The sequence below is a fragment of the Talpa occidentalis genome, unplaced genomic scaffold, assembly GCF_014898055.3.
Source record: "Talpa occidentalis isolate TD23 unplaced genomic scaffold, MPIMG_talOcc4v2.1 talOcc4.7, whole genome shotgun sequence".
NCBI lineage: Eukaryota > Metazoa > Chordata > Mammalia > Eulipotyphla > Talpidae > Talpa > Talpa occidentalis.
The window spans coordinates 53,607,368-53,627,042 of NW_023605083.1; the positions used below are offsets into that span (position 1 = coordinate 53,607,368).

The window sequence follows — 19,675 nt, forward strand, 5'->3', positions numbered from 1 at the left end:
GGGGAATCGAAACCCGGGCGGTGGGGCGGAGCCCAGCGTTGCAAATGGCCCAGCTCGCAGAGGCGAGGTGACAGGGCACGGCCTGGGGGCGGGGGTGAAAGCGCAGCTTCTGCAGCCTTGGGGCTCGCAGGGTGCTCTCCCGCCCTGGACAGCTTTAGCTCATTCGAGGTCTAGTGGGCTTGTGGCTGACCTGGAGGTGACCGGCGTAGAAGTGGGGTCTCACTCCCATTGCGCTAACTGGAAGGTGGTGGGCTTTTCCCCTGCAGCCCTGTGGGTGGGGCCAGGGCTGGCCGTGGGCTTGCGGATGGTGTCATGCAGGACCTCCGTTTTCCACTTTCCTTTCATTCTCTCCTGCTGTTGTGTACTGACTTAGGATTTCAAATCCATGTTTGCAAAGCTTTTTCCGGATGGTGTGAACTTATTTTGAATAACTTGTTTTGAAGTTAGGCATTAGCACTTATCCTTATACGCATGTGCGGATGATGTCAGCAAAATTGTGCTTGTCATCAGGAACAGGCAGAGGACTCTCACATCACGGAATCCATAGTAAGTCGGGGGTGTCCATCATGTAGTGGATTGTGAGGAATGGCTAAGATTGTTCCCTGGCTAGGGCAACTCTCCTCTGATGGAAGTAGCTCTCCAGCGAACTTGGGACATCACCCATTACCTCGCAAAATTCATCTTTGCCCTCTGTGCTAAGAACTGGGCAGTAACCAGTGAAGATTATCTAGTTTTATCTCTCAACACCTGTGACTTCACTCTGACGCTATTTACTTTCCACTGACAGCTGGACCTCAGTCTCTGTTGGCTGAATTGATTCTCCTGATAACCAACTTGCAGAAAGGTAGACCTCTGCTAAATTTGGACTTAATTTCTTTCACCTCCCCTTTGCCTGGGACAATAGTGTAATTAACCATTATTGGTTTAGATTGTTATTTCTTTATAGGCTGTTGAGACATTATCCTGTACGCTCTTGGTTTGTGTTATTATTACACATTAGAATGCCCACAATGAACGTGTGTTACATTATCAGGAAGGACAGCTTCAGCCTCTGAACATAATTTTGCCCCACAAGCAAAACTCTTGCCCTTTCCCTAGGAGAGCTAACCATTTTACAATTGTAAGAAACACTCTGGAAACTCCAATTGCTCCCAGACTAAGCTCCCTATTTTCACCAAATGCAAATTGGTACAGCTACTATGGAAAACAGCATGGAGGTTTCTCCAAAAATTAAAAATTTCCATAGCCACCCAACAATCCCTTTTATGAGTATACATCAGAATAGCAAATCAGTTTTTGAAGAGATACCTATCAGCACTCTCATGTTCCTTGCATTATTCATGAGAGCCAAGATATGGAAGCAAGTTGTGCCCTTTGATAAAGAATATATATATATTCTACAGTCATTCAGCTATAAAAAAGGAAATCTTGACATTTGTGACATGGATGATCCCGGAAGACATTAAATTGCTTAGTGAAAGCTTTGGAAACAACCCAAATGCCCCAAAATAGATGACTGGATCAAGAAGATGTGGTACATATACACCCTGGAATATTACTCAGCATTCAAAAAAGATAAACACATGCAATTTGCAGCAACATGGATGGCGCTGGAAGGGATCATGCTCAGCGAAATAAGCCAGAAAGAAAAAGAAAAATACCGGATGGTCTCACTCATAGCAGGAATCTAGAAAACTTAAATAAGGGACCCGGAAAATGAATAACTATAAGAAAGTGAAAATCAAAATCAACAAAAAACTATGAACCAGACACACTCTATGGGGGGTAGGGGGCGGGAGGGGAGGGATTGGGGTCAAAATAAGGGGGTTGTAATTGTATGGGGAATATAAAAATAAAATTTATTATTAAAAAAATAAAATAAATTGCTTAGTGAAATTCAAACAGAAAAAGACAAATACTATACGGTATCACTTACATGTGGAAACTTAAAAAAAAGAAAGTCAAATTCATAGAAACGGTGTGAAAGGGGGCTGCCAGGGGGTGAGCAGTGGAGGGAAAGGGTAACTTTCAATTATAAGATGCATAAGTTTTGGAGATCTAACACACAGCATGGTGAGTATAGTTGAAATTTGAGCAAATCTTGAAATTTGTTGAGTAAATCTCAAGTGTTCTCAACACCACACACACAATGGCAATGTGAGATGATGGATGTCATTGTGGTAAGGACCTCACAGTATACATATATTCAAATCATTGTATTTTACTCTTTAAAAATCACATGCAACCTCTATGTATTTATGACAACCAGACTGCAACAAAGCTAGAAAGCAACTCTTAGCTTCCACCTACAAAGTCTTTGTCTCTTACACCCTTGATTCCTGCCCTGTCTATGCTTCCCCCTCTGCTTGTTTTCAGACCAAGAACAGATTTCTACTTGACTTTTTTCCTCAACTGTCTATTTTTCTGCTCACTCCCATTTAGCTTTCAGGTTTGTTTACATATCACCTCTTCCAGGAAGCTCTCTCTGCTTCTCTTCCCAGGCCAGCCTGCAGTTCCTCTACCTGATATTTCCCTTTCCCAGAACTCTGGGGACCCGAACCTGCCTTACCTGTTTCTGGTGTCTGACCCAAACAGTAGGTATGAAACTGGCATTTGTAGAAGAAATCAAGAAAAGCAAACCACCATGTATTAAAATGTCAGATAGACAGATGTTTATTATTTTGTTACATTCTTTCCATTGCACAATTCCACATCTATTTGTTTTCACTTTGTTTTTTAATAAAGGTAAAAGGAATTTCAGCAACATTAAAACAATCATTCAAACTGTTTCAGGCACGGTTTCATATGAAAAGCATAGATTGATTTTTGACTTCTGGTTTCCCTCTATGATACAATCTCAAGTTTTGTTCCAGGAAGGACAATTATTGTAGAGCTAAGGTGGATACACTCCAAAGCTCATCTCTCAGTGCTGTCTTCATTCTCAGAAAGTTCCTGAGTCAACAGTCGGGGGCTCCCGGGCTATGGAGTAAGGAGATGAGGGCTTGCTCTACTTCATTAGTCAAGAACATTAACAAAAATGTAATTTTAAAAAATGACTTAAAAAAATATCTGATAAAAATTATCTCTCCCTCTCCCTTGTGAAATAATCTAAATAATTTATTCTAGATGTAAAAAAAAAAAAAGTTTGTTCAAATATGCCTTCGTATTGTTTTTAAGCATGGAGTCTGGGTCCCTTAGGGTGGGCTGGATGGTTCTTTGAAGAGGTGGCACTGAGGCACGCCCTGACCTCCGCTTCACAGCCACTGTCGTTGGTTGCGGTGTGTCTTCATTCTCTGAGGCTGGGTCTTCCTTTTGGAACATGGGGAGGACAATGCCTGCCTCATCTCTGCTGGAGAAGGGGACATCTGGAGGTGGAGGTGGGAGTGCTCTGTAAACTGTGAAGTGCAGGTGACAGATGAGGTGGGAGACGTAACCAGCCAGTGGAGCTCTGCTTCCCTGACAGTGTCTGGGATTTGACCTTTGGCAAACTCGGCAAGCCCCAGAGACTGAGGAAATGGAGCCCAAGATAAGGTGGGTGTCTGATGTGTGCAGGTAGACAAGGGAACTCAGTCATGGCTTGGGGTGCTGGGGCAATCAAGGGCCCGGAACCTCCATAGTGCTGCAGGCAGAGGTCCAGAGACTTGGGAGAGGTTTGGGGACAATGCTTTTTGACTTTTTTAGGGGCTGTTGACTAGGACTTAAAAGATGGAGTTGGAGTCTCTGCTCGTCAGGCTCTCACTGTCCTCCTCTCTACTGCAGATATGTACATCTCCGTCCCCACTGCATTGCTGAATCACTGGGGAGCTTAGAAAAACACACAGCTCCAATTGGTCTGGGGTTGGGCCTGGGCATCTGTATTTCCTAAACACTTCCATGGGGATTCTCATGCACTGTTGGGTTAAAACCTATCAGGCCAGGTCAGGTACTATAGCCCCTCCCTCCATCTGAGTTCCAGGATCCCACCCTGTGCAGTGAGCAAAAATTATTTGCAGGTCTGGGGCAAGAGTGGTAGAGGTGGGAGCACACTAAATTTCCAAGCATTCCCTCTATGCAGCTGGTCCATTGTACTGACCACTGAGAGAGAACCCTGGAGAAGGGTCCAGAACACAGATTCACAAAGAGGGGGTCACAGAAAAACTCAGGTTGGAAGAGAATCTGGGTCATCTGGCCCTACTTCCTTACCAATCCTCTCCAGAAGAGCCCTCCGGCTGGATGGCCACAGGGCTCTGTTGGCACACTCCAGAGCTGAGGCACCCTTCTACAATTAAAAGTTAATTGTAGAGCTTCTGTGCCCTGAAGGCTTTGGAGGGGGTAGTCGGAGCTTGGGGGGCAATGCTCTGACCACATCCCCATATAAGGGACTATGTCTCCCTTCATTTGGCTGATTCTGGTTGAAGAGAGGATGGTTTGGGCTTCCTGTCTGTGTTCTAGAAGTGAGCTGAAGTCAAGCCTGATGAGCTCCTGCAGCAAATAGCCCATTCATCAATAGCCCACATCACCAGTAGCCTACATGTAGTTTTCTCAGGTCAAGGCTAAGTTTCTTGTTTTAAATGCTAGATCCTGTAGAGGGCAGCACATCCCAGGGCCCCTTATTCAGATGGAGAAATTGAGACCTGAGGAGGGTCAATGACCAGAGGTCATTGAGCAGTCAGAGACACAGCTGAGGCCACAACCAATGAGTTCCTTGCCCCAGGGGCTGAGAACAGCAGACAGACAGACCATTGGGACCAGATCTCAGTCCAGTCCTGCCATGAACTCTTGGGGATCTTGATTACTTACTTGCCCCTCTCTGGGTCTTAGTTTCTCCACCTGGAAAATGAGGGAGTTTGGCCAGATCACTGCTTTTTAAGCTTCTGATTTTCTTTTTAATTAGTAGAATTATGTATTCCATAGAAGCCAATATACAAAATTTTAAAAAGGGGAGTGTCTGATTGGAAGGGGTGTGTGTTGGGGTAGGGGCGGGGACAGCCTTTCTGTTTAGTCTTCACCCTAGTCTGGACCACAGTCTGAAATCAGAGGCAATTCACCTCCTAGCTCCTTCCAGCTCTATTTTTCTATATATATTGTTCTTTCCCTTTGGGAGGTTACAGCTCACAATGGACCCCTAAACACAGAATTAAATAGAAGGCAAGATAGCATCTAAAAGGAACTGTTGTTGCAAGAAGGCAACAAGAAAAACGGCACCATGTCCCACTGGAATCTTTCAGCGACTGAGAGCTTTGTTTTCTGGTAAAAAATATAGAAATAGTGGTTGTTCACGGGAGACCTGTGATTCGGTCCCAGACCTCCCCATGGAGCCAAGTAGTGTCCCTGAGGGTGGGGAGGGCAGAGACCTATGCTCAGAACCTCCCTGAGCTCATCCGCAAGTTTTTGATCTCTAGTTCCAACTGTTTGGCCTGGACTTCACGCTGAGTCACCAGCTCCCGCAGCCTTCGGATCTCCTCCTGTTGCCGATAGAACATCTGTAGCAGCTGGCAAAGAACAGAAGGGATGGTCACCTGGGTGTCCTGGGAAAGCAGCAGAGGATAAAATATCGTTCTTTTTGGACTTAGAAAAGTGGGGGGTGATTAATGTGGCTGGAGCCTGAGGGGGCAGCTATTGCATTGACAAAATCCTTGTTTTCTCCCCCCAAAAAATGAGACTCAAAAAATTTGTTTCAAGTAGCTTTTTCGCCCTTTTAGATCCCTGTGGGAGGGAGGAAAAGTACTTGGCCTGAAGTCTGAAGACTGGTGTTTTCACCACTAAGTACCTTCAGGCAAGTTACTTACCCTCTCTGAGCTTCAATTTCCTCCTCTGAAAACTGGGTGTCAGAAAAGCTGATTCAGAATTATCGTAATTGTAGTCACTGTACAGAATGGCAGTAGAATATTGGGTGCCTCCCTAAGGATTTTTGTTACTGTACCAGTCATGTTTGTACCCCCACTTTATGGAAGCTGAGGCTAAGAGAGACTCAGCCCAGGTCTGAGGTCCTGCAGACAGTCCCCAGCAGGGTCAGACTGCAATGATTGCGAGGAGCCAGCCCTTGAGTTTTCAGCCACTATGTACTGGCTCCCAGGGCTGTAGAGACAATTCAGTCAGATGACAGACCAAAGTACCCACACAGTAGGCACTTAACAAATACCCACTCTGAAAGCACAGGTATTCCAATTGTTAGGGCGAAAAGGATGCCCTAAAGCTAATTCCATACAGGCTTTGTGGACTCCACCCCCACCCCAGGCCAAAGCCAAAGACACTGGGAACTCCAAATCCCATCACCACCAAAGGGAAGGTGGCTGGGACCTGAGGGTGGGGTTAAGCAGCCAGGTTGCTATAAACCCAGACACGTGGGCTTTGGAGGGGTTCCCCATTTTGACTCTCTGCCAGCTCGCAGTGTCCGGCCAGCTCGGAGAGTGCTTTTTGGGTTTCCAGGTCGGCGGATCGGGTAGGACGCATTAAAGACTTTATTTCCCTATTTTCTCCCTGAGTTGTACATTTTCCTTATTTCCTTTTCCCTTGTAAATAAACCTTTTATTATCCTTTTGTGTGTGCCTGTAGTGGAGTATTCATAAGTCCCTTGTAAGCGCGCGGGTGAGGACCCACAGCCAGGCAACCCGTTCAATATCGGGGCTGCTCTATAACACTAGGTTGTCACAACTGGATGGAGTTTTTAATACCCACTGGGTTAAGCCCGCTGCATTTAATAGGGGGCTTCCCACCATCTATATGTAAGCCCACGTCAGCACAAAGACGGTGCTCATTACCTGTTTGTTGAGTGAGCCAATAAAGTGAGCTATGGGGCTAGGCCAGGACACACAGCTGGTTATTCTCACGCCTCATTTTCTCTGCCCCCACCCCAGCTGCCCCCTGCAGGCCCACCCCAGCCTCCTCCACACCTCATTCTCTGTCTTTGGTGGGGGGCATTCGAAGATATCAAAGCCGTTTGTGAGCCAGGTTTTCTTCTCCTCCAGTCTGTGCTCTGGCATCCATCTTGATGTCCTCTCTGGCAGGGAGAAGGAGGGCCTACGGCCATCTTCGGGAACCATCTTTTCCTTCTGGTCCGGGAGCCAGGACGACGTGGGGGTTGGGGGGTTAGAAACGGGTTTCTCTGGAGGCAGAGGCTGGGAACTCAGCATCTCGGAGCCGGGCCTAAGGGATACCAGGACAGGCCCTGGGAGGGAAGCAAAGGGCCACATGAGGGCTGAGTGCTCATGAGAGATGGGCCTGGGAGGCCACAGACACAAGTTGGGGAGAGACAGGAGCAAACCCTGTGGATAGAGCAGTCAGGGTGCAAAAGCCTGTGTGTGAGATTCAGTGATGCTTGGTCTGTAGGAACAGCACCTCAAGCCCTGAAGGTACCCTTAGACACTCAGATACCGCCAGCTCCACAAGCAAAGCCATGTTCTTGACTTAGTCAGGACAGTCCCACCCAGAATGTGTCGGCCACCTACCAGTCATGAATTCTCCTGGCCCCCAGGGCAGAAGCAAGGCAGGCAGGATCATGGAGATGGGTGAGGCAACTGAGGCCCACAGAGGAGCTAGAATGCCTAAGACTGGGTGAAACTTGGCACCATGCCCCTGGGCAGAGGCTCCCACCCACCAGGAGGCCCCCTCAGACACTGGTGTGAGTGCATGTGTGTGTGTGCGTGCGCATGTGTGCATGTGTATGTGTGTGTGTGTGCATGAGTGTGTGCGTGCACAGGAAACGGAGCAGAGAACAGCGTGAGAGATCCTGATCACAGAGGCAGCTATTGGAACGGGGGTAGGAACTCGGAGGGGTCCCTGCTCTGGGATGGCCCATATATTGACAGGGCTGGGAGGGCTGCAGACTGGGTAGAGAATCTGGGTGGCGGCTGCTGCTTGGATGGTCTCCCTGATCAAAGGTTGGGGTGTAGGGGATGGGCAAGGGGTTTCCAGTCACTGCACAGTCCTAGAGTTTAAAATTTTCATGGGGCAAAAATCCCTTGATTTGGATAGTGTCTTTGGATAGAGCCACAAGGCTTTCCTTCCTGCCCCATGTGGCCATCACAGTCTCTGGGGACTTGCTGTCCAAGACCTCTTCTCTGGGGTTTTGGGAGAAGGAAACTACAGGCCAAAGCCTACTCAGCTACTTGGGGTCATTGGGGCGCCCCCATCCCACCCCCCATCTCCCCAGGCCTTTTCTCTGCCTTCCTCACCTTTATTCATGCCACCGAGCCACTCCTTGGCGGTCATGGAGGGCTGGGCCCCTGCCGTGGGTGGGTAGATGTCCTCTTGGTAGGATTCCGACTGCAGGAGTAGACAGGACAGTGAGAGTGGAGGTGGCAGGGGGCTGCCCTCGTGGGAAAGACCCCTTAGAGAGCTGGCTCCAGGCTCTCCCAAGCCCTGTGAGTTGAGGAAACTTGGTCCCAGAGAGCAAAGGGATTGGCCCAAGGTCACGCAGCAGCTCAAGGGCAGAGGTAGGGAGACTCAGGACTCCTGCTCCTGGTGGCTCCACGCAGACCGTGAGAATGGCTACTAGCTGCTCAGTTGCTGCTTCAGGGGCAGGGATTCCAGGCTCTAAGGTCTGTCTTCTCCAGGAGGGTTCCCCACCTCCTTCCCAGATAACCCCCACCAACCCTTACCCTCCGGGGCACAATCATGGATACAGGTTCGATGAGGTTTTTGGTTGTAATCAGTTTGTAGAAGCGGAAGATCTCGCAGGATGACACGTCGAGACCTCTCTTTGGCATAACACCTGCGGGCAGATGGCCAAGGAAGGTCAAGAGGTTCCATCTGGGCTAGGGCCGCAGGGACCCAGAGAGAGTGGCAACACCTGGCTGCACCCGTGCAGGAGGACAGAGTGTGCCCTCTCCTCCCCGTCCCACCATTCTCCTCTCTACAAACAGCTCATAAGCAAACACCTCTGCTGGGTTGGGGCCTGTGCTGGGAAAACGGGGGTTGCATCATCAGGCCCTGGTCTTAACTTCAAGGATATCAATGATTTTCACTAGACTTTCACAGGAAGTGTGCTCTGTCCAAGGGCCCCAACTCCATCCTCAAAGCTCAGGACCCAGAAGCTCTTAAAAATGTAACTCCAGTTTTCTTTTGAGTAGCATTAGCAAGGTATTTCTTTGATGAGCATTAGTGAGGCTTTCTTTAGCCTTTTGCTTTTCTTCTAGCTATGTCTTTAAGTGGAACTCTTGTGGACACCACATAGTGTGCTACAGATAGCTCTCTGTGAAAGGGGGAGGAATAGAGAGTGGACACCATTTTCCCCACTCCCACTTATATGTAGCTGCCTTAGACTACAAGTCCCAGCAGGCCATGAACTAGATTTCCTGAGTGGGAGAAAGCTGGGAAAGAGTGGTTATATAAATGGAGGCAGAATGAAGAAAGTGGGGAGGAGACATGTGGAGAAGATGCTTAGAAAGGAGACATGGGTGAGACAAGGGGAGGCTGTTGCTGGTCCTTGGCAGAGACAACGGCAGCCACTCTCTTGACCTCATGTTGGATTATGTGGTATAGTTTGAATTTTGTGTCTTTCCTTTGGTCCCAGCCCTCTGGGACCTGCCTAGTACCTTTCTTGTGGTTCCTTGCCAGAAGGTACCTTCTACTTGTGGCATGGTTTTTGGTCCTCATTGACCCTGGGTCAGGCCAAGCTTGTTTCGCTTGACATTTACCCATTAGGAGATGGGTAATTTGAGTAATTTTATTGGGAAACTATTATTTGAAATTCTCTCTTTGCACACCAATTCTTTTTTTTTTTTTTTTAAGATTTATTTTTATTTATTTATTTATACAAGCACTGGGTGCAGTCAGAAGCGCGGGAGGGTGAGAGAATTCACCAGAGCCAGAGCGGGGAGCAGAGCAGGCAGAAGGACCGAAGGACACTGCTGAGGGGAGCAGCGGGCGGGGGCGGCAGGAGGGGTCTGCGCGCCATGTGGGACCCTCCTCTGGTGGCCGGGGAGCAGCCGGGGATCGAACCGGCGCTGCAGAGGCTGCGGGCAGCTTCACAACCCAGCGCTCAACCGCTGCGCCACCGGGGAGGCCCCATGCACACCAATTCTATTTAAAGTTCCTTACATTAAGTGTGCTTCCTTTGCTTTTGTGTGCATATGGCCAGACTAATTTTAGAGTGCACCCCTAAACAGTATGGGGTCTCTGGATATCCCTCGGTTGTGCACTAACAGTTGGGTGATTTATTTATTTTTAAATCTCAAAACACACTTAAAATGTCAATGCGGACTGCTCCCTCGGGCTTCTCATTGGTTAGTCTTTTCCACCACTTTGCTATAATTAAAAATGCTTAACCTCACCTAGAACACCATCATTTTCTACTTAGGTTGTGCTCTGCTTCCTCTTTCAGCTCCTCAAATGTCACCTTCTCTGGGAAGCCTTCCCTGATTTCTTCCTATGTGTGCCCCTGAAAACTTTCTGCATAGCTCTGCTAGAGGGCCCGTGGAGTCAGTGTTGATGTCACCATCACCCCTTCGGGGCAGGGCCAGCATCTGACTCATCCCTATATCCTCAGCCCCCAATGGTCAAGTGCCCACACTCACCAATTCCTTTCTGAGGGTTGTTGGAGCGGTATTCAGTCAGGTAGCTAAGGTAAGGCTTGTCCGTGCTCACCTCATAGTAGCGGATATTCCCATCTCCCTGAGGAGAAGAGGGTTTGATCAGAGCTGGTTCCAGATGACCCCAACCTGGCCTCCACTGAATGCAACAGAAACCTGAGTTCACAATAAGTGAAGAGTTGGCAAAGCCACCTCACACAAGAGAACACCAGGACTGTCATTAACATAGCTAGGGGGTCCTCATTTTAACACTCCATCTCCCCTACCATGACTCCAAACTCACCCTTGTGCCTCTAAGGTAGGAATTCTGGGAGCACAGGCCCCTCTATTCCCTCCCAGAGCTACCACAAAGACCAGAAGTGATGAGGCCTCAGACTACCTGGTGGGTCTACCCCTGGGGGCACTTCTGGCTGTCACTGTCACAATGACTGGGTGGGGCAGGGTGGGGATGGGGAGTGTGGCTGCTGGTATCTGTGGGTGAGGCCAGGATGCCAAATATGGGTTCGTCTTCCTCAGTGAAGACCTGTTCTGCTCCAAATTTGAAGGTGTCCCTTTTGAGAATCACTGACTGGTCCCTTCCTTATCTGCACCCAGAGCTGGGGAGGGCCTCGCTCAGGGTGTCCCAATGAAGCCCTGTATTCCTGGAGAGTCAGGAAGGTGGGTGGGAGAGGGGCATGGGATTGACACAGGGGAGAGTGTCCAGCGACTTTTGCTTGTTATGCTCTTGTCCTGCACCCCAAGGGGCTCAGGCTGCTCTCTGGACATCAGTGGAACTAAGCTCAGGTTAGTTCTGCCTCCTACCTCCACCCTGACCCCCAACAGGTGGCCACCTCTTTCCCATGCTAGGCTGACCTTCCCCACCACGTAGAGCACGTTGGTGTCCACATCATAGAAGGGAAACAGCACGCCTGAGGAGCCATCCAGGTCCTCCTCCTTGATAGCCTCAGAGAGGTTTTCCTGCAAGGGAAGGGAAACCAGGAAGGCCTGTGAGTCATTCACAAGGCCCTCAGTGTGCCATGGCTCTCTGTGTGTGTGTGTGTGTGTATGTGTATGTGTGTATGTATGTGTATGTGTGTGAGTGTGTGAGCACGTGCGCACGCGCACACACAGAGACAGAAAAAGACTGAAAGAGAAAGTACTATTTATTTTGCCAGCATTGCTTTTAACGAATCCCTTCTCACATACCTGACCTCACCCTGAACCTCCCCAGCCTGTTTTATTATTTATTGTAATAGATAAAGAGGTAGATTAAGAGAAAGGAAGTGATTTGTCCATCTTTGAAACTCCTGCCAACTGCACCTTCAAATCAATATTGCTTGGCCTGCCTCCACCCTGACCCCCACCTCCAGCTGCCCTGAACAAGCAGCTCTCCTGCCCTCACATCTCAGTATTTCATTTCAGGCCTTCACTGCAGCTGTTCCCTCTGTCCAGAAAGCCCTCTTCTCCCTTCTGCCGAGGCCTGGCCCCAGACTTGGCCAGCTTCCTGCCTCCCCAGGGCCATTGCCGGGTCCTGCCCCTCCCTCTCTCTTCTTGAATGACAGGATGTACAAGGTCTGGGCTCAGCCCCCAGGCAGTTGGTGTCCCTGTTAGGATCCTAGACACCAGCCAGGCTATGCTAAGTAAGTGCTGAGAAGTTGAGTGAATGAGTGAGTGAATGAAGCCAGCACTCAGCTGAGGTGTGATGGTGAAGGGTGTGGGAGACTCACCTGGTCCCACAGGGCTATCTGCCGGTGGTTCCATCGGGATGTGCCAGTGGACAACAGCTTCTTCAGGTTCCCCAGAAACAGCACCTTGTTGGGCTTGTGCCCCTGATTGCCGGTTTCCTGAAGGGACATGTGTGGTCAGGGCCTTTGTTATGCCGCTGCTCCATCAGACATGCCTCCTTTTCTCCCAGCTCTGCCTGGACTATCCAGAGGTGCCATCTCCAGCTTTCCTGGGTTTCTCCCATACACATGGAGCCTCTCACTCTAATTTTGTTGCAAGTGCTTTTTCTGAGCTAGGACAGAGGCTAGCTTCTGCCCAGTTTTGAGTTCTTGATGAGAGATTACTGAGCACTCACTGTATGCAAGGCATGAGGCCTGGTGGGCAAAGGCAATTGGGTTATCTCATCGAATCTTCCAAGGGGAAGGACTAATGGGTCCACGGCTGCAGATGAGGGACCAGACGCTCAAGAGCAGAAAGTGCTTGCCTAAAGGCATACAGTGGATAAAGGGTGGTGCCCCGAGGCCTCCCAAACATTAGTCATGCCTCCTGACCTAGCTGACAAGCTCTGGAGTTGGACCACATTCAAATTTAGGCTTGCAGTGTGGGCAAATCGCTTAACATCTCTGGTCTGTTTTATCTGAAAAATAGGGGTGGCTGATCATTTTACAATGTACACAAACATCAATCATTAAGTTGTACATCCAACACTAATATAATGCTGTATGTCATTTATACCGCAATTAAAAAGGAATGGATGACATCTTTTCTTCCACTGACGCATAACATGCGTAAAGCCTTGGCCAGAATGCTGACAGCAGAAGCCTCCCAACCTCACTCTGCTTCTTGCTCCTCTGACTCCAAGCTAGACCCTGAACTAGCACTGACCTGGAGGACGGTCCCTGATCGGGGATCGAGAATCCGAATCTTTCGATCTTTACAGGCGGTGGCCATCAGGCTGCCGTCGGTATTGAAGGACATGGACAGGATCACATTTTGGTGACAGGAAATTGTCTTGACCGGGCTTGTGATTACAGACTCCCTTGTATCCAGATTCCAGACCATCACCTGCAAGGCAGAGAGCCAGCCCTGAGCACAGCGGCCATGTTTCCCCCAGTCCCCTTAGTCACATGCTGGTCAGGCTGCAGCAAAACAGTGTATACCCAGGAGAGAATTTGCAGATGGCTGTCTGGCCTAGAGGTCTCGGGTGGGAGGGTGAATCTGCCAGCTGAAGCCTCCATGCTGGGGGGTGTGGGGGCGGCGGCGGGGAGGGTTGGTAATCAGGAGTCCTGCTGTCTGGCAGTAAAAAGAAAATACCATCTGTCTTGGAGCAACAAAACATCCATGCTGGAAAGACCCAGGGGACTTGCTAATCCGGGGGTTTCACAGATATTAGCAGTAGTTTCCTTCTGACACAGACACAGGCTGCCATGTTTAGTTGCATAGGCTGTGCACTGCACAGATCCTGAGCAATCCGTTTCCATAGCCTATGATGTGAATAGCGCCCCCTGGAGTTGTAGACACAATAGGGAGACTTGCACAACAGGCAGACACATAAACAGATGAGAGTACTTCTAATCAGAAAAGGGTGGGAGGTCCTCATAACTGCTGCCCTCTACCCTTCTATCCATCACAAAGGCCCTGAAGTGCCTCTGTAAAGTCCTGTAATGGTGAAGAGAATTTAAAAGTCTCACAATGGTCACACTCACCCCATTTATGTACAGATTAAAGGACTTTCCCAGGTCACATGGCAAGTCAGAGACTGAGTTGGGATAGAATCTAGGTCTTTTGGACCGTGAATTTTCCCAGTTCGCAGGGCCCATGGCCCCTACTTTGCTAGTCACTGGAGCAGGGTCTAGCCTGTCCCCTCCAGGCAGATTAAGGGGTTGAAAGTCTAACCCAAAATTCATGCTCAACCACTAAATCAGCAGCTCTCTGGCATCTTTGCCATCCTAATTACCTTATCTGGAAACAGACGCTCTTTACAGGCGTGATTAGCTACAGTGAGGACATCTGGATTTGGGTGGGCCTAAGCCCAAGAAACAGGGTCCTTCTAAGAAAAGGAGAGGACACATAGACGCACAGAAGAAAGACATGTGAGGGCAGAGGCAGATAGTAGATCACAGTGATGCAGCTGCAAGTTGAGGATGCCTGGGCCACCAGCAGCTAGAAAGGGCACAGAAGGATTCTTTTCTAGCATCTTTGAAGGAAGCATGGCCCCCCTGACACCTTCACTGTGGATTTCTGGTCTTTAGGACTGTGGGAGTGTAAGTTCCTGCTGTCCTGAGTCACCGTCTGGCCATCTGTTCGGGCAGCCCCAGAAAGCCAATCCACAGACCCACCTTGTAGTCGTAGCCGGCGCTGAAAAGGATGTTGGCGGCTGTGGGGTGCCACTCCACCAGGCCCACTCTGCGCATGTGGCACACCAGCTCCTTCTTGTAGGTTGTGAGGTTCTTCGCCAGAAACTGCCTGGGGATGTCCCATATCTTAATCTGTTAGAGGAGACATGGCGTGGGGGAGTGTTAGCCAGGGTCACTTCGGCACCCCCTCCCACCCTAAGCCACAGAACCGGCAGTGGCCAGCAGAAGTGCCAGGGAAGCTCTTTCTATATCCACCAGTTATTCAATAGAAAAACATCTGGGGATCTCAAAGGTACAGGGCCTTTGTCAAGGTTTTCTATTCCAATTTCTTCTCTGTGGCATCTGGGAAGGGGCAGTGGCGTTGACTCTGGAGATGAGCTCGGGGCCTCTAAATCTGCTCTCCGGCATCTTTGCCATCCTAATTACCTGAGGCTGGAGGCATACGGGGATTAAAGGGGAGACAGAGATCTGACTTCCAGGTTGAATGTCAGAGTAAATCTGCCTTTCAGTATAGAGTATCCTGCAAAGATGGTGGTCTACCCCCTCTCTGCCCCAAGGCCCAAGGCAGAGACAAGAACGGTTTGTACTGCTTCGGGGGGCACTAGAAAGCCAACACAATCTCTGGAGAAGGACCAACCAGGGATGGGCTCTTGTTTTTAGAGGGTCCCCTCAGATGGCCTGGAAGGAGAAAAACTGAAGTTCAAAAGGCCAGGCTGAGTGGGATCATAGGCCTGTACTCCACAGTGAGAGGCTAAGGGACTTCCTTCCAGAGCAGTGTTGTCCAAGGTAGAAGGGGCTTCCATAACGGAAAGTAAGTCCCCCATCATGGGCGTCTACAGATGCGGGGATGCAGAGTATGATGGAACCTGGAGGGTGCTGACTTGTCTTGTCTTACAGGGCTCCTAGGCCCTTACCTGAGTATTTATCCCCTTTCCCTCTGAGACATATAGGGCTTTCAGGTACATCTTGCTTTCAATTCGGCAAATACTTAATTTTTGGTCATCTTGGATTTAAAATCATGAGAATAGTGCCAGCTCTGGACGGGAGAGTCTGGTGAGGGTTGTGCCTGCCCAGAACGGACACCACCACTGAATCTCCTCAGAGCAGAGTCATGCCTGCCCCTCAGGTCCTGAGGCCAGGGAGGAGACAGGTGAGCACTTCACACAGGAGGGCCTAGGGTTAGGCACTGCCACCCCAACTAGTTGTGTCCATTTCCCTTGCCTGGGGAATCTGACAGTGGCAGGTGACTGAGGCTAGTTTGGAACTTAATAAAGACCTTGAAGAGAGTCTTCAAAGCAGGCCTGAAAGGAGAGGTATTCCAGGAGTGGGCACAGTGTCAGATATTTGATACCTTGTCAGAAGCTCTATGCTCAATGGAGACAAGGTCAATTCTCACAGGGTCTTACTGAACCTTTCATGAAGCCACCAAGGCAGACAATGTCCTTCATGCTTCTTAGCATGCCCTATTTGGATACACACACGTCTTCTTAAACACTTTTCTACCTGCTTCTCCTGATGAAGTGGCCTGTTTCCTTTGGGACAATGAAGAGTTCTGTAGTATAGTCTATTTCCCTTTTTGCCTTGGCTGCCAGGCAGCTCTGAGTAAAAGCTGTGACCCTCCATAGCCAGCATTTCTAATATTATTTCCTGACTTCTTCCATCTGTAACTACTGCTCTTTAGGAAACTGGCATAGCTCAGGGGAAGGAATTTGAAGCCTCACCTGGAAGCCTGGGTCTGCCTCCATAAACTGCTATACCTCTGAGATACTTGGTTTCTCCATCAGAAAAATATCACAACTTGTAGGGTTGTGAGGAAGACTGAGGGGCTCAGTGGTCTCATAAATAAATGTCAACTATGACTTTTATTCTTATTTTAATGACTAATCATATCTGTCTTTTCTTTTTTAAGATTTATTTATTTATTTATACAAGCACTGGGTACAGTCAGAAGCATGGGAGAGTGAGAGAATTCACCAGAGCCAGAGGGGAGAGCAGAACATGCAGACTGACGAAGTACACTGCTGAGGGGAGCAGCGGGTGGCAGGAGAGGTCTGCGCGCCATGTGGGACCCTTGCCCGGCAGCCGGGGATCGAACCGGCGCTGCAGAGGCTGCGGGCAGCTTCGCAGCCCAGCGCTCAACCACTGCGCCACCGGGGAGGCCCATTATATCTGTCTTTTGTTTTAGTCACATGCACCATGTGTTAGAATTGGGCACAGAATAAATTATAATAAAAGCACTGAACAATGTGGGGGCAGGTACCAGGTACAAATGCCTGGTACAGAACAGACATCAAAAGTTGGTGAAATAAAACTTTGGGAGGCAGTTAGTGTCCAGATCATATAAGGCACCCACACCTATCACCTTAAAGCTTATCTCCTCACTAAAATGGCACAATAAAAATGCCCTTCACAGCATTTTAGAGTTTTCCCCAAAAGGTGGACTTCCCCACTGGAATAGGAATCTCACTGGATCTTTATTAGTTGTTTGGGAGCAATTAATGTCCAATGTTTAGGTGGGAATTGAGGCCCACAGAGAAGAAAGGGGTTGTCCCATATCCCACAGATCCTAGAACTTTTCTTCAATCTAACTGACCCCCTTTGGGGCACACAGTGACCTCAGCTCAGAAAGGATGAGGGAGTCGGAGCACCAGAGTCAAGGACAAGCACTGATTTATCTTCTCCAGTCCTGATTCCATCCCCCCGGGAAAGGGAGCTGCCTGCTGCCTGGACACTCACCGTGCCATCTTCAGAACAGGAAGCGATCTCAAAATCGTCAAAAGGGTTCCACTTGATGTCTAAGATGTTTCCTCTGTGCCCGCAGACCTTTGGGTAGTGGGGGTCCAACTTTCCAGTCTGCAAAACAGAGTCCAGGAGGGCTGGGTTGGCAGTGGGCTAATTCCTCTTTAGCTTCTGGACAATCACTCTGTTAGCCAGGAATCACTGAGTAGACAGGAGGGTGTAAGGGACAGGTCCCTGCCACCACTTATTCTGCGTGAACCCCAGGGGAGTCACGTCACTTCTCTGAGTCTCAGTACCCCTTTGAAGGCAGTGATAGACGTTCGTGTTCAGTGACAGGGTTCATGTTCAGATCACAGGTGATGAGGTGTGGCAGGGCACACAGCAGGTGTTCAATAAAAGGACATTTCCCTTCAGACACTGCTGTTGAGAAGGTTGAAATGGTGCATCCACTTTGGAAAACAGCCTGGCAATTCCTCAAAAGGTTAAACATAGTTACCATGTGACCCAGCAAATCCACGTCTAACTAGATGCCCAAGATAAAGGGAAACAGAGATCTATCAACAACTTGTACACCCATGTTCACAGCAGCATTATTCATATGATCACAGAAGCCAAAAAAGCAGAAACAACCTAAATGCCCATCAGCAATGTGAATGGATACACAAAATGTAGTGTATTCATACAATGGAATATTACTTAGCCAAAAAAAGGAATAAGGTGCTGACGCAGGCTATGACATGGATGAACCTGTATGAAGACATGCTAAATGAAAGAAGTCAGACAGAAAAAGCCATACAAATTTACAATTCCACTTAGATGATGTGCCAGATGTGGTTTCATTGCTTTGAGCAAATCAACACATCCCCTGGTACCTGGTGCAGGGAACCCTGACTAATGCATAAGAAAAACCCAGAATAAGAAAATCCAGAGAGACTAGAAGCAGATTAGTGAGTGCCTAGGGCTGGAGAGAAGCAGCATGGGGAGTGAAAGCTAATGGGTATGGGGTTTCTTCTTGGGGTGATGAAATTATTTTGAAATTAGATTGTGGTGACATTAGATAGTTGCATAATGGTGTAAATACACTAAAACTCATTCAACTGCGTACTTGAATGGTGTTCAGTAGTGAATTTCATAGTATGTAAATTCTGTTTCAATTAAAAAAAAAGGGCATTTCTTCCCCTACCCACTTTCCTGTTGAGAATTCCTGCAGAGGTGCTGGGAGGACTTGTGGGCGCCACAGCCTATGCCAGGCAGCCCTGAAGCAGAGATGGCTGCACTGACACACTTAGACTTCCTGGGACCCAGAACCACCCCACCAGATCAGTCACAGGAACTGCTGCCAGGGACACACACACTCCAGCTCTTGCCTGCCAACACAGACTCTGTCTATATCCACCATCTGGCCTCAGGTTCTGGGGCCCATGAGCAGAATGCTCCCCTGACCATTTTTGTATCTAAGTGAAAGAGACAGCTTGGAAGAAAATTGGCCAAAGTCCATTCAGGGAACTGGACACCCCATCCTAGACTGGACACCTCATCCTAGACTGCATCCCATCCTGAAAATTCTCTAAGGACACGTTAGAACATGGGGGGTAGCTTTAAATGTCGACGTACTGTCAAACTTACAGAAGTCGATAATGTGCTCCGGTTATGGAAGAGGATATTCTTATTTTTAGGAAATACCCAAGTATTTCAGGGTAAAGGGTGAAGATGTAATGTACCCTCAAATGGCTCAGAAAAATATATATACACTCACATGCATTGAGAGACAGAAAGAAAAGAGGGAGAAGAACATGGATGTGTATCATTTGCTGGTGATGTGTAGGAGATGGACAAAAGCCCCAATACTTTCAGATGGTTCTGCCTCCTCATGGCTGAAAAAAATTGGACCCTGTCCTGGCAAGATGGGTCACTGGCTGCCCCCTGCAACAGGGGCAGCACTAGAGCCAAGGCCCTGGAGGGAACGCACCCAGCTATGACCCTGGCTCAGGTCTCCACACCAGCCACAGACCTCTCACCCAGCCCTTGGGTCACTCAGCACCTACAGTTGGGTGAGCTTTCAAAAATTAAAATCGGATGGTGGCATGCACCACTCATGTTTTGTAAGCCTTTTCCCACATCTGTAAAATGTGAATAATCTCTTTCTTCCAGGATTTTAAGGAAGGGAAAATGAGATCTTGTCAAACCATGATGTCCTGTAGTGAGTGCTCAAATAAGATATTCATCATCTCTTATTACTAAGAAGGCAAATCAAATCACAATAAGACATTACCTCATGCCTATGAAAATTCTACGTATATGTGTGCATGTGCATGCACACGTTTTTGGGTGTAGATCAAAACTGAGGGGGAAAAAAGAAAACAA

General features: G+C 48.7%; 1 protein-coding gene across 1 annotated transcript in view; it reads right to left on the bottom strand.

Moving 5' to 3' along the window:
* Positions 1-4,896: 4,896 nt before the first annotated feature.
* Positions 4,897-19,675, bottom strand: part of CORO2A (coronin 2A) — a 47,215-nt gene continuing 32,436 nt past the window's right edge. The window contains exons 3-12 of the mRNA XM_037494129.2: positions 17,309-17,425; positions 14,555-14,704; positions 13,101-13,280; positions 12,218-12,334; positions 11,364-11,468; positions 10,497-10,593; positions 8,580-8,692; positions 8,154-8,244; positions 6,873-7,147; positions 4,897-5,471 (exon numbers count right to left, since the gene is read on the bottom strand). Coding sequence (XP_037350026.1) covers positions 5,340-5,471; positions 6,873-7,147; positions 8,154-8,244; positions 8,580-8,692; positions 10,497-10,593; positions 11,364-11,468; positions 12,218-12,334; positions 13,101-13,280; positions 14,555-14,704; positions 17,309-17,425 — 1,377 coding nt within the window. The 3' untranslated portion in view covers positions 4,897-5,339. The remainder of the gene's footprint in view (positions 5,472-6,872; positions 7,148-8,153; positions 8,245-8,579; positions 8,693-10,496; positions 10,594-11,363; positions 11,469-12,217; positions 12,335-13,100; positions 13,281-14,554; positions 14,705-17,308; positions 17,426-19,675) is intronic.